General features: G+C 47.3%; 1 protein-coding gene across 1 annotated transcript; it reads right to left on the bottom strand.

The window, feature by feature from the left end:
• Window positions 1–8564: 8564 nt before the first annotated feature.
• LOC144108073 (organic anion transporter 3-like) lies at window positions 8565–10318 on the bottom strand. The gene has a single exon (XM_077641354.1). The coding sequence runs from the start codon at window positions 10316–10318 to the stop codon at window positions 8630–8632; it is 1689 nt and encodes a 562-aa protein (XP_077497480.1). The 3' UTR covers window positions 8565–8629.
• Between the last annotated feature and the right edge of the window lie 1431 nt (window positions 10319–11749).

Here is an 11749-nt window from a genome sequence, read left to right as displayed (position 1 = left end):
CATGGTTTGTTCTTGCCGAACAGGGTTTAGAAAGCCGCTCGTAAGAGTTTTGTTTGAAACGAGGACACCAAGAAAAACTCTACCAAATTTTTTTTTTGTAGCGAAAATTGATTCTGTCGCTCTGAGTGGCTATGTTGAAGTTTCCGCGGCAGCAAGAAGGCTCATTTGCTGCTGAGAAGATTGGTTATAAAAGTGGGATAATTTTTTTCCACCGCACGAATAAATTTGTGACGTCAAGATAAAAAAGAACTTCATGAGTGGTGTTTGGAAGTGGAACGCAGTGAAGCCTGGCCTCAGGAATTCGCGCGAAAAATGCGCTCTTGAAAAGCTCTCACTGCTGTTTGCTTGCGAGAACACCCAGCGGGACGGCGCCAGCTGTTTCCGAGTCTTTGGCCTTTTCCAAATTATAAAAGGCGCGTCTTTAGTGAAGCATGATTTTTTATCATTTGAACAGTTATCTCTCGGTAACGGTTCGACTTAAATTTGTCCTCAGCATTCAATTTATTCAATGGAATTGGAGGATGCTTAAATTTCGCCTTTAATAGTGAAACGCAACAGCGTGTTTGAGCGTTGCCCTTGAGTCCACGGAACGCCATCGCCTTTTTTGGCGCGACGCCTTTCCGTTTGGAAAGGCATTAGAACGCATTTTTCATTGTTTCAATTGTTTCAATTAATTAAGTGATAAATTACACACTCTAAGTTTTCTTAATTGCCATCATCAAACATTGGCTTTTTCATTGTGAGCATTTTGACACCTTGAACCTCCTTTTTTCATTTTTTCATTTTAATTAATCATTTAACTACAATGATTTCATTAACTCGTCATCGCCTATCACACACCAATCATTAATCAATCACTAGAAACACAAATTACCATGACACGATTTGCAGCCCTCGATTATTTCTGACACGTGTTGCCGACTATATACTACGACGCCGACGGCTTTTCAACCGAACGAGCTGTATACGCTGTCCCGTAAAAAAAAAAAAAATTAATAGCTGTATTTTTTGGACACACTGTACACACTATGCTACAGTGGGTAAAATTGGATCAAATTCAGCGTTTTTTGCTCGCGAGGAACGAGTGAAACGTAGGGATGACAACTGTCTACGATGTCCCTGTCCACAAACTGAGGGAGTAACGGTCGCTCTATTAGCGACTCGTAGTTTTACCAGTTGAGTTAGCCCCCTGTGAATCTTATAATCCTGCTCGGGTTTGGCTACGCCTAAATGAAGAAAGCCCGTATTTGTTCTCTTTGGAAAACCGTTCATTGGTGTCACTCCTTTTCAAGGTAGCCGCGACTGCGGCTTCGGCGTTAACCAAGTCCAAACCAAGATCACACTTTACGATTGTGAACAAATATGGAACTCGTTTAAAGCCGTGCTCAGCGGCTGAATACTCGATGAATTGTCTAAGTGTCCGCCTTCATAAAATTCCATTCATTCATTCATTCATTCATTCATTCATTCATTCATTCATTCATTCATTCATTCATTCATTCATTCATTCATTCATTCATTCAAGAGGAGACGACAACCGATTCCGAATAAATGTTTATGCTACGTAAGCGGCACTGGTGTAAGAATATACAGTTCAGATTATCGTTGCTGATCTGTAATACATTCGGCTTTGCTCCAAATTCCGGCAGAATTTTGAGGAAAGCTATTGCCCAGATACTCTTGAGCGGAACTCGGAATAACTATAAATACGCAAAATGATCGTGATTAGGACTACTACCTGTGAGCTTCTAAGTAAAGCAAGCCACACAGAGGGCAGCCAAAATGAGGGTCAGTCACAAAACGACCTTCAAACCCGCGAGAACGCCAAGAATTGCGTCCCTGCTTGCGTTTTGCTGCTCGTTTCTTCTACAGCCCGGGGGGGGGGGGGGGGGGGGGGGGGTTCTTGTGCGACAATGTACAAAGAATGTCTGCAGGCATTGCAAGAAGAGCCTTTCATTTCTCGCGATCACTCACTAGCTCTTAGAATGGTTCTCTGCCTCGCCGTGCCGGACAAAGAGAACATGCATGTGGAGGCAATATTTGTAAGAAATTTCTTTAAATTTCTGCGGCAAAGTTTGTTAGTTACAGAGTACTGCAAACGAAGCTGTGTATGAAGCATGTAGAATGAAACTGCGCATGGAATGATGCGGTAAAAAGAAATATTTCGGTACACTCATCCTCCTTTCGTTACCTTTTCTTTCCTTCGAAGTGCCGTTTAACTGCAGCGGGATTTCGCAACTAAAACGTGTCGCTGCTCATCAGACAAGTAATTTGTGGTCATTGCTGTCGGCAGCTGACTATTTCAAGGCAAACGTGAATAAAAGAAAAAAAAAAACGCATCAGCACGTGTTTAATGATAGCCACGTGTCTGCAGTGTGTGGCAATAATATCATGAAATTATGACCCGCGATACGAGAAAAGAGCTTTCTCAACACAACTCACGAATGCGAGCTTAACGCTCGAAGGTGTTAAAGACAGGGCGAGGAACGATGACAAAGATGCCTTCTAGTTGCGAGATAGCGACATCTTTCACTCCACAGAAGGTCGCTCTATGAGGAGAACCCCGCTGAACGAAAAGCGAAAGACTGCACGGAAAGGAAAAGAAAAACACAATGGAGCAACTCCATGAGCGGAAGGAAAAGCGAGGGGCGTAGTCGGGAGAGCTTTCATAAAGTACGAAATGAATAGAAACTGAAGAAAGCGAAAAGGAGCAAATGACATCTGGATGGAGAGGGAGGTTTCGCAAGAGTATTAACTAGCCGGCAGTCGCAGGCTTAGTAGAATGCAGAGAGATGGCCTGTGAAGAAAAGTTTAAGACCGTCCCAAATGCTCGCAGATATTCCGGGTTCGCGGCAAAAACCCCGTCATCATAACAAGCCTTGTGCCGCGAGCATGGCTGTCACTTGCGCAACTAAAATGAAACTAGATACTTTTGTGCGTAATAATTTTCTTTAATGAGATGACATTAGGAGGGCCATAAAGGCGAAAACTGTCCGGCGGTGCAGGCGTCGGCGCCAGCGTCTTTGTGAAGTTTCCACCTGATTGGTGGTGTTTAGGCAGATTTGCCCCTCTCGTCCCGCCATCTGTCGACCATCTTCCTGACCTCCTGCCTCCTCCCTACCTGTAGGGGAGAATAGGGAGACGCCACACAAATGATGACTCGGCAGAAATGGACTCAGACAACAGTACGCCTACGTGCAAATTGTACAGCTCCCCGAAGAACTGTGTGCGCAAAAGTGAACCTGGCGAGAGCTACTCCATCAAACATTCTAGGGAAGAGTAACCGGGGCCTCAGAAGCCCTACCGTTGGCTGCGTTTGAAACAGCCTACTCGCCAGTGCAGTGAAGCATCGCTTAACCGCTGCGCTGGTAGCGCTATGACGACTCGCTGCGAGCTACGAATGTGACATGTTTGCGTATATGCGTAGTCGAAATTCGAAGAGAATCAGCATCGGGGTATATTTGGGAGTGAAAGACAATGATATACCTGGTACAATGAACTCAGATTTGGAGTAGGAACAGAATTTCAATGGACTGCTGAGAGAAAGACGGAAACGCTTTCGCATTTACTCTGCATCACCATACTGATCTGCACTGATTTTTTTTCGAAAAACAAATTCCAAGGAATAAAATTAGGAGCGAGGCTAGCTAGTCCGCCCGTGCGCATCGACAACACTACGGCAGCCCTCTTCTGTTGACTCCGTGAACTCGTTCTCTTCTTTGGACGATATTGCCCGCTTCAAGACCTGCGGTTAGTGTTATGACGAGCCGTTCACGGCCTTGGTCTGCAGCGTGTCGCGAACGCTGCTGCTTGTCTAGTTTTGCGGTGAGAGCTCGACCGTCAAAGAAGCCGAAACCCTAACACGAAAAGCGTTTTACCCTCCAATCACCAACTGCCGCTATCTAAAAGCTCCAGTTGCCAGCCACCCGCCCATCCCCACCATCCAGAAGCCCCACCCAGCAGAACCACCGGAATAATAATAATAATAATAATAATAATAATAATAATAATAATAATAATAATAATAATAATAATAATAATAATAATAATAATAATAATAATAATAATAATAATAATAATAATAATAATAATAATAATAATAATAGGTTTTGGGGAAAGGAAATGGCGCTGTATCTGTCTCATATATCGTTGGAAACCTCAACCGCGCCTTAAGGGAAGGGATAAAGGAGGGAGTGAAAGAAGAAAGGGAAAAAAGAGGTGCCGTTGTGGAGGGCTCCGGAAAAATTTCGACCACCTGGGGATCTTTAACGTGCATTGACATCGTACAGCACACGGGCGCCTTAGCGTTTTGCTTCCATAAAAACGCAGCTGCCGCGGTCGGAGAAGCACCGGAATAAAGAGCGACCACAGGCTCATGGAGAGTGCTGCCCCGCCGCTACCAAGTTGCGCCGGCCAACCAAATCTGTTCAGCAGCCAGAACGGCGGAGCAGACAAGGCGAAGAGGGCACACCTTGAGCTTTCGCCTCGGTCTAGATTAGTGCAAAGCGGGTGGTGCAGCGGTGAGACAATTGGAATGGACACTTAAGCTCCCTTTTGACAGTATGACGCGATAGCGTAATGGGTTAATTCTTGTATACGCGGAAGTTCTATTCTCTACATAACATTCATAGATCTCTCAGAGTACCCATACGCCTCCTGGTGCATTGGTGCAGCGGCTGAGCTATGCACCACTGCCCTTCTACGGCAGGTGCTCCCAGCCATGGGCCTTGTGCGGCCCGGGTTGTTCTTCCCGGGTGACCGATCATTAATTTAACTGCCACCTGCCACAATGGGCAGTTTGCTCACCATTCGATGAGCAGGTTGTGATGACGCCGCAAGGTCATGGGACCTAGGTGGCGCACCTGCTTCCTAGGTTGCTCTCTGGGCACCACTTGCCGGAATCATGCTCGTGATTTTTCGCCCACAACGCCGACACTGGACTTTCTCGAGAACGGTGCCTTTAACGCTATCCCGTTTAAAGGAAGCATCAAGGTGAAGCAGCCGCCTCCTTGATGTGATAATCTAGAAGTTGCAAAATTCAGGAAGTAAGGTTGCGCAGCAAGATTTTACTGCGTAGGCAGTATAGTCATCTCCCCCCCCCCCAAAAAAAAAATTCATTGTCTCTGTGTGTGCGTGTGTGTTAAGCCAGAACCCTCCGGAAGACCTTCCGGTGGCGCCATCTCGGGGCACCCAGCAGTGAAAATGCGCCTTCCTCTTACAAGCCTGCACCCACCGTTCTCCTACCTTTAACCACAATAAGGTTGACTAACCACCGCCCACCACGAAAGACGGTTAAAAAGGCAGTTATCCACCTCCTCCCACCAGATGCCCGAAACACCGGAACGAAACGGCGCACCTATCCAGACTCCGCAAGCTCTGTCCAACACCCACCTATCCGCCACTTCGATTCACGTAGCCAACACCACCGGAAACAAAAAGTGACGGTGAAATGAAATTCCCAGACGCAACGGGAAGGCGATCAATGTGAAAGCGAAATGTGCTACCAATACTGCAAACGCAGAGTTGTCGTCTCACAATGCAGGATCACATGTCCAATTTTCTTAAAATATATAAAAAAACCGTCGTTCACAGACAGCGTTATCGAATCCCTGCTCTGTACATAAAACGGGGGAGCGGGATGAGGCAGTCGTCCTCCATTGCGATGTCTTCGAAACTCGTGCAGCAATAATAGCCTACATTTTATTCCTGTTACGTCTCGCGGATAGTCTAGAGAGAGGCACAGTCTTGGTCAAAAGTCTTAAGGCCAGAAGCTTTTCGCCAATAACAGAGCCATTGCGGCACTATTAAAGGCCAAAGGACCTTGAAATGCTAGCAGAAGGTTGCTTCTGGATATAGAGAAGCTTCCTGCTTGAGTTGTGTTTTGAATGATCCGCTACACGGAGCATTCTAGGAATATTCATTTCGCTGCAGCTGAAAGCTGTGGCCTTAAGACTTTTGACCAAGACTGTACGTGTGAAGGGACGGCCCTATTGTACTAATGCGGCAACTGCCCTATGGAGCACATACCCTCTTTCTGAAAAATAATGCAACGGAAGGGAATACCGCACCTGTATTCTGTATTGTACCGCATCCATATTGTACCGCATCTGTAAAATGCACACTCGTGCTCTAGCCTCCACGTGCCCTGGCTTGATGAGGATGTCTTAATTTTTTATAAAAATTGTTTTGATCATTTTGTGAAAGGGTGTTCTTTAACTTATTTGAGCAGCCGCTGTCCGTGACATGATTGACCACATTCTTCCCATGTATTGGCTATAGCCAAGCGATGTTTTAGATCTTTTTCAAAACAATCCTAGATGTCCAGCTTTGATTATATGGCCAAAGCATAACCACGTTTCATCCATGACCGTTGCTAAAAACGCTTTCTGATGAGGTCGCCACCGCTCTTTGGTCTCCTTGTTTTCCACTAACGGGCCGCGCTCTTCTTTCGTGTTTCCTATTAGACAACTTCCTGATATGCTACCAGGACATCAAATAATAATGCAAGCTAGAGTCCTCTGTGATCTATATAACGTTGTGTATAATTGTGCCCTGCGCGGGCTGTAGTACTAATGCAGAGTTCACGAGGCTTCGATCGGAGCGTCAGCGTTACGAAAGTACACTGTAGTGAAGCCCGCACACGACATCGCTCTCTGTTGTCGAGCACAAAAAGAATTTAAGAGCCTCTCAGGAAGTTAGCGAGACAGCGCTGGGGAAAGCGCTGCCCTTCTTTGGACCCTCGAAAGCGGCTCTTCTGATTTTGGCAACTTTGAAGCCAGACTTCTCCACCCGAAGAGAGACACCCTTTCGGCGCCCCGTCCCTTGAGAAATATTGCACCGAAGTACAGGTCCCCGAAGATCTTTAGAAGGCTGCTCGTGGGCTTAACCTAACCTGCATCACCCTCTTTGGAGATTTATGTTCCGTGCACTACTTTCTAAAGAGCGGCCCGATCTTCTCTTCACGATCACGAAATAGACGCTGCCCATGCCTCGTCCTGAGAGCATTTCGTACTGGATGCTCTTTCGCATAAGTGTGGAAGCTGAAAAATTGCTTCCCACACATTTAAGTAAATACACGGGTTTCAGGTATTGTTCCAGAGTACTGGATGACCGCCGTCCTCGTCAAATTAAACCACGCTCACTTTTATAAATGGGTTCGTGGTGTGCGCGTAACATTTAGCTCTCCGCTTTGCCAGCGTCCTCCTCCGCCACCTTTCCAGCCCTGGAGGCGAGAAGTGAGTCATACCAGCGCATGGAGAAAGGCGAAAACTTTTAGTGCACTTTGCGGAACATCACCGAGCATTTGAGGCTTCTTAGAGAGAGTGTGTGGAACGACTGCCATTGAAGCAGCTGTGCAGCTGCGCGTCTCTCCCGAAGTCTTCATCACGTTACTCAAAATATCTGTCCGCTTGTTCGCGTCCACAAGGTCGCCGAGGAATCAGGGCCGCTCACTAGGTAGTGCTAGAAACCCTTGGCTCTTTTACTACCTTCCCCTTTTCTTTCGATCTTTTTCCGCCTTTTTATTTTCCTCTCTTTTTGAGGTTCTGCGACATAAAACATCCTTTCTATGTCGTTCCTTCCGGACTCTTGGTGTCGTTCTGCCTCCGTTTTTCCCTCATGTTTTTGTTAATACATCTTCATATCTCGTTCATCATCATCAACTCGACTGCCAATTTTGCTTGCTATTTCCCTCTTGTTTTGCATCCTTCCTCGTCCCTAATTTCCACTGTCGGTCTCATAATGGGCCTGGAAATGCGACCGCTTTTCCAGGTTTCAGTGCTCGTCAAAGAATACCATTTTGCCCTAATGCACATCGAACCTTTCATTGCGGATGCTTTGCACTCCCGGATTGGGCTCTTAAGGCTTCATCAGTTTTTTTTTTTTAGAGGAAATATTCCAGCGAGGCCGAAAAAGCGCACTCTAGTGGCAGATTGCTAAAAGTTAACATTTAATATCAAATGCCAGTCTTCGAGTGCACGATTCACGAAGCTCCAGAAACGTGGCGTGGCCGGTTTATTGGTCAGAGTGCTTCTGGTGTATGCTATAAAATGCGTATAAGGCGGTAGTATGAGTGACAGCTGTTTCAACATAGAGACACAAAACAAAAAGGTCAAATCATCTACATTCACGGTGCATGTGAACTAGCGACGTCACTGTTGCTCAACAGTGCGTTTGAAAAAAGACACAAAGCTCAGTTATTCGTGCAAATGTATTTCTGAGGCGGTTATAATATCGAAAAATGTAAGTTGGTTTATATTAATGTACAAGTTGTTAACGTGGATAAAAGTGAACTATACTGCAATGCATTAGGGGAGAAGTCGTCCGAAGGCTGTCATTTGTTTTCAGCGGTTGTGAAAATTTAGAAAAGATATGCATTACCAACTGTGTTATGCAATGCAAAAAGAAAACGTAACCAGGTGTGTGGTAGCCATGTAGAGAACACCGCCGACACAGAAGACACACATATCTAAACATCGGCTGAAAGATGTGCTTTCTAGTGACACGCAGTTTGTTTCACATATATAACGGGTACCTAACGGGTCACATCAGTTCAAAGCGCCGCTCAAATCTTGCTTTGGAAAACAACAGCATTAGTTAGTTGTTACCGTTAACACAATCCTTTGTTTTCTCACTGTGGGGCCTGTTGGATAAGGAACAACACGTCTTTCTTTTCATCCATGGTTGGCGACGCGTGCCTGCCGTAGCTGGTCTCTGGAAGGTGCAAAGCAAGGACCAGGCTGAAGAATACCGCCGACGCCACAATGGCGAAAGCCAGGTCCTCTCGTCCATGCTGTGGCAGTAGTCTGAGGATTGAAGAGAGAACGGCTCCCACACGGCCAAAAGCGTACGCGGCGCACATGACAGCGCAGCGAACGCCAGTCGGAAAGAGCTCGGCAATGCAAAGGTAGTTGGCTTGCATCGCCACGACGGCGCAGTCCCTCGCGACGACCAGAATCATCTTAGTGAAGCCCGGTACTATGAAGTTCACGGCCACTGCGCACAGACAACAAATACCCCCGAGAAGCGGCAGCATGAACACGAGGAACTGCTTCCTTCCCACGGTGTTCAGGGCGAGGTACATGGCCGCGTAGCTGGGCACCGACAGACATATGAACAGTATTTTCATCACGGGGCTGTCGCGTTCAGTCCTCTCCCAGGAGGTGGTGTAGAATGCCAGGACGATGGCGAAAGTCGTGGTGAACACGATGCCTGCCCTGCTCCGCACAACTCCTGGGACAATGAGTGTGGCCGGCGTTATCCGCTCTTCGGGGCGTCGCCTCTTTGTCAGCTCGGACAAGACCTTTTGCACAGACTCCTGCGCCTGGCCGGGCTCAACGCCGTTGATGGTAGCTGCACGCATCATCAGAGCTTCGGCTTTCTGCAGCCGCGAATGAGTGAGGAGCCACAGCGGGGACTCGTAGACGAAGCAGAGAGCGGACAGCAGCAGAAAAGTCGGAGACAGGATGACGACGTGCAGCAGAAACCACGGCAGACGGAGTACGTCTAGCACGAAAATGAAGACGTCTGTGAGCAAGACACCGGCACTGACAGTGAGGCAGATGTACAAGGCTCTGTGTCTGAGGGAGGTCACCTCGTAAAGTAGGATGATGGTCACTACAAAGACGGTGCTGGCGCAGGCGGAGCAGACGAACCTCGTGGTCAGGTACACCGGATATGAATCAGAGCAGCAGCTGCCGATGGAATTGCCAACCAAACTCAACATAGCTGCAGCAATTACCGGCTGACGCCCGACGGTGTCCGCTAAGTATCCGGCTACGGGAACCAGGAACACTGCTCCGCTCATGTAAACGGCATCGCCCACTGCTAAGAGCCATTCGCGGTGGCACACCAAGTTCCAGGAACTACGCGCCGTCAGCATGGCGTCCTTCGGATTGTAGTCCCACGCAGTGCAGGGGACCGTCGCTTGCTGGTCAGACGTCGAGTTGCTCCCGGGAATGAAGGGTTGTACGTACATACGGCAGCGGCTGTGGTGGCCTCGTTCGTCCCAGGGTATGCCGATGTGCTTCCAGCCGTGCGCGGAAAGGTTGGAGAACTCGGCCGGAGGCTTGCACCAGTGGTCCACGGGTCCCGCGATGAGAACCAAAGCGTGGCTGTGGCACTGCAGCACCATCAGCGCAGCGATGCCAAAGAGTAGCGTCCGTCGTTGGAAGCTGCCGTGACCGTAGGGCGCTAGGCCTGGAGACTGGACTCGGTTGCAGCTCGTGGTGAAGGCTGTGGCTGTTGCGGTGCTGAGCACGAAGCTCAGAGGGCTTAGGGGGCTGCAAACGCGCTCCCTCGCGCCGCCGGCTGGTGGCATGGTAGCCGACAAAAGACTTCACGCTTTCTTGGAAGGTTCCAAATGCTGCAGAGTTCACCGCCCTATCTAGTATCGCTCAGATGCAGCTCGTCAGAGAGCGCTTGAAGGAAGGAAGGCGCTTGAAGACAGGCCCGACACGCAGGAATACTTCTTCTTCATTTCGTCAGATGTGCACGAGGACTTGAGGAGGATTTCTTTTTCGTCTCCATGAAGTGCGTGTTCCAACCGCGCCATAGTGGTGTTATTTGGAAAGGCATTAAGGGTGAAAGCTCACAGGGTAACAAAAAATGCGCTTTTATCGAAAGTGGAGGAAGAAAGTCAGAGCTAATTTCCGGCCGCAGTCTAAAGTTTACTGATCATACGCTGCTTTGCTGAGCCATTAGAGGTTAAGAATGATGACAAGTGTATAACTTTGGCATGGACACACCATAAGGTAATTAAAGATACTGTTTGTAACAGAACTGATTTTTATTGAGACCTTTTGCTTCTGAAGGAAACGGGCTTCTTATTTGAAGAGACAAAGGAAAGTAGGTCAACTGCATTCATTTAGTATACCCCTCAAGGCAGGGGAACAGCGAAAAGAGGCTAACTTTGACCGGAAGCGCAAAAACCACGTGCCTTTGAAAAAATTGAATTTAAGAGTTGGAGTCAATCTAGAAAGTAATTAATATTTCTTAACCTTGTTTTGTGTTGCTATATTATGTATTCTACGCTATAGTACTGTACTGAAAAATTAGTTTTTATATCATTGCTGCTATATTTTATTTTTGTTGCGGTGATTTTGCATTTTATGAATGAGCTCTTCCTTCCCGTGTCTAATCATGGTCTGCAGTACATACATAAAACAGAAATAAAACAAAATTGGTGACTTCTACACCGAAAAGGGCTGGTAGCCACCGTTTTGAAGTGAATGACGATATGATGTAGACTCTGGGACCCGTGTATAAAATTTGTTGCCGGCGCATGGAGTTTACTTCCGAAATTGGTTGTTGGTGGTGGTGGTAGTGGTTTTAATAAAAATAATAGTAAAAAGGAAGGAAAATATTTTTGCTAGCCCTGACATCTGCCATCAATACTGAAGCACCTGAGCTGGGGCAGCGGAAATAAAGGACAGCAGGCAGAATGGAGAAATGGCAAAACCTGAATTTTCTGTTTTCTTGTGTGCTTTTTTCTGCTGGCTTGCGTGACCAATTTCTATTGCGTTCGGTCTAAAGGGAGGAGTCAAACTTATTGCAACAAGCCTTGTAGTCTTAAGCTTGCGCGGTGGACGGGCGTGTTCGTGAGGAGCCGCTACGTTGGGCTTGCATTCCGGATATCTAAAAAAAAAACGAGCAATACTTGCGCCTCCACCAGTGGTCAAGGAACAGCGCCCTTGCGGAGGCTATGTTGAGCACAAATGAATGACCTTGGCTTTCTCACTGCTTACACTGT

Source organism: Amblyomma americanum, chromosome 10 (genome assembly GCF_052857255.1).
Source record: "Amblyomma americanum isolate KBUSLIRL-KWMA chromosome 10, ASM5285725v1, whole genome shotgun sequence".
In the NCBI taxonomy this organism is placed as follows: Eukaryota; Metazoa; Arthropoda; class Arachnida; order Ixodida; family Ixodidae; genus Amblyomma; species Amblyomma americanum.
The sequence above is the reverse complement of the archived record's forward strand: the minus strand, read 5'-3'. Positions and strand labels throughout refer to the sequence as shown.

Excerpts from the sequence above, each read along its gene's own strand:
- LOC144108073 (XM_077641354.1), bottom strand. The coding sequence starts at position 10,318 with ATGCCACCAGCCGGCGGCGCGAGGGAGCGCGTTTGCAGCCCCCTAAGC.